General features: G+C 58.0%; 1 protein-coding gene across 1 annotated transcript in view; it reads right to left on the reverse strand.

The window, feature by feature from the left end:
• The window catches only part of LOC119580825 (mucin-5AC-like), a 21,603-nt gene that overhangs the window by 1,430 nt on the left and 17,673 nt on the right, over positions 1–2,500 (reverse strand). Inside the window, exon 2 of the mRNA XM_037928973.1 lies at positions 1–1,585. This exon is cut by the window's left edge and continues 1,430 nt beyond it. Coding sequence (XP_037784901.1) covers positions 1–1,585 — 1,585 coding nt within the window. The remainder of the gene's footprint in view (positions 1,586–2,500) is intronic.

A 2,500-nucleotide genomic window follows, 5' to 3' on the forward strand; every position in this document is an offset into this window, starting at 1 on the left:
AGGAAGGCTTCGCTGTTCCCCGCGTGGGGTCGCAGTACGGGGACATGCACCGCTGGGGCCCGCGCGCAGGGGGCAGCGTGCCCCGTGCCCCTCCGTAGCCGCTGACACCATACCCATAGCCACAGCCGGCCTCGCCGTCGAAGCCGGCATAGCCGTCGCCGCCTGGGTACACATACGGGCTCGGGCTGTAGCTCTGCCTGGCGTTGTAATAGGCGCCGGGCTGGCCGTACGTGCTGGAGCTCGTGTACGTCTGATTGTAGGTTTGCGACGGGTAGCTCGAGGGCGACGTCGTGTAGTTGCCGCACTCATTCGAGTACGTGTGGGTGTAGGGGGAGGCGCTGCCCAGTTCCAGGTACGACTTGCCGTTTTCGTCACACTGAATGGACTGGTTGGCGCCCCCTGCTTTGCTCGGCGAAATCTCCATGTACTTATTGGTATGAGGCTGAGAACCGTCGTAGAAATTGCAGCTGCCCCATGCCGGCGTCGAGGGTCGGGCCGGGTACGACTCCGGCGGGTATGGGTACGAGTGCGGGTCGTAGGCAGGAGAGGTGAGGGCGCCCTGATAGGCACTCGTCACGACCGTGCCCGTCTGAGCGGCAGTGACGGTGGTGACGCTGCCGTCACTCACCAGAGTGGCCGCCAGGCGCTCCTCGCCGCCGCCCGCGCCACTGCTGCACACACTCGTGGTGGTGGTGGTGCTGCACGTGGTCTGGTTGGACACCAAGGAATCCGGGGATGTGGAGGGAGTGAAGATGGTGGTGGCGGTGGTGGTGGTGGTGGGAGAGGCGGGTGAGGATGAGGGTGAGGGCGAGGTGGGCGGGAGGAGGACGTGCGGAGATGAGAGGGCTGGGGAGGTGCTGCTTGTGACGGAATTGGTGGTGGTGGTGGTAGTGGTGGAGGTGGAGGAGGAGGAGGAGGAGGAGGAGGAGGAGGAGGAGGAGGAGGAGGAGGAGGAGGAGGAGGATGGCAAGACTCTCGAGAGGGAGAGCTGAAGAGATGAGGAGACGTGAGGGATGGATGTGGTGGTGGTGGTGGCGGCGGACGAGGCGGTGACGGTGGTGAGGCTGGAGGATGAGGGAGAGAGGGATGACAATGATGTCGACACTGGTAAGTCTGATATCACTCTACTTTCCACTTCATCATCAGAGGAATTGTCTATAGAATTACTATCAATGAACCCAGAGTCTTTGTCCTCCTCGTCATCAATAAAGTCTTCGTGCTCATCCATGGAGTCGTCCTCGGACTCGGTGAAGGCGACGTCGTCCTGAGTGTGCTGGAGGGCGGCCGCGGCTGTCGGGGCGGACGACGACGACGACGACGACGAGGAGGAGTCCTGTTCCTCCTCGGGCAGTCGGGTGGACGCCTCCGAGGCGTCTGAAGAATCCACGGGCGTGGTTAGCTCGCACTCAATGGCGGGCGTAGAAGCGTGGGCGTGGGTGAGGGCGGGGTGGTGTAACACGTCCTCGGCACAGAGGGCGTGGGGCGGTGACGTGCAGATCACCTTGGTCGGTACTTCGTCAGCGTTGCCGTCACCTGACCACCGCCGCTTGCCGCTCGCTCGAGGAAGCCCCATTGTCAAGTGCCCCTGCAAGATGCAAGAAGGAAGTTAGGACTTGCCACACAGAATGCATACATGATTATGAATTAATGGAAATAATTAAACTTGGCTTATTCTAACAGAACCATTTACAGCTAGCATAATCGTAAACCTTCTAAGGATGAAAACTATTCCGACTCTGAAAAAGTAAAATGCAAAGATTGTGAATTAAGGTCTTTATCAAACAGATCACTGCTCGTTCAAGGAGATAATGACGTCACGCGCAAAATTCATTCATGCTATCTTTCCGTGAGCTTATAAATGAGTAAATGTACAGAGTACCCTCGCAATAATAGCAAAAAGGCAGCAATTTATATAATAAACAAAAAGCGAGGTGAACGCAGCGCTGCTCGCCCGAGAGGGAAGTAGGTAAAGAGGGCGGGCTGCCACCGCGTTCGTATGAGCGGCCGAGCCACGACTTCGACTTCGCTTCCATGTTCCATATCACTGCGTTCACGTCTAGCCCTGCGTACCAGCTTGCCATTCCTACGGCGGCTCTATTCCCTACCTTGCTACAGCCACGTTGCAAAAATTTAAACTAAAACTAAAACTAAAAGAAAGGGAACCAAGACTCCAGCTGAAACACAAGCATTGGGACGCGTGGTGGGAGCGACTGGCGGCCGAGCTATCCTTGGTGGGCGCGGCGGCGGCGGCGGCGGCGGCGGCAGCGGCGGGTGGTGGGCTGGCGCAACTCGGCTCCGCACCCAGCTGCCTGCCACGACCGCCGACCAAGAACACTCACTATCGTCTACATTTACAATAGTCTACGCTCACTATCGTCGACGTTCACTATCAACTCCCCATCCACCACCGTATCGAGGTCATTCATGAGTGATTCATCCTCTAACAACGAAGTGCTGACGAAACTCAACACGTCAACGAATAGCGAACAACTCGCCCCCA

This window comes from Penaeus monodon, chromosome 14 (assembly GCF_015228065.2).
Source record: "Penaeus monodon isolate SGIC_2016 chromosome 14, NSTDA_Pmon_1, whole genome shotgun sequence".
NCBI lineage: Eukaryota > Metazoa > Arthropoda > Malacostraca > Decapoda > Penaeidae > Penaeus > Penaeus monodon.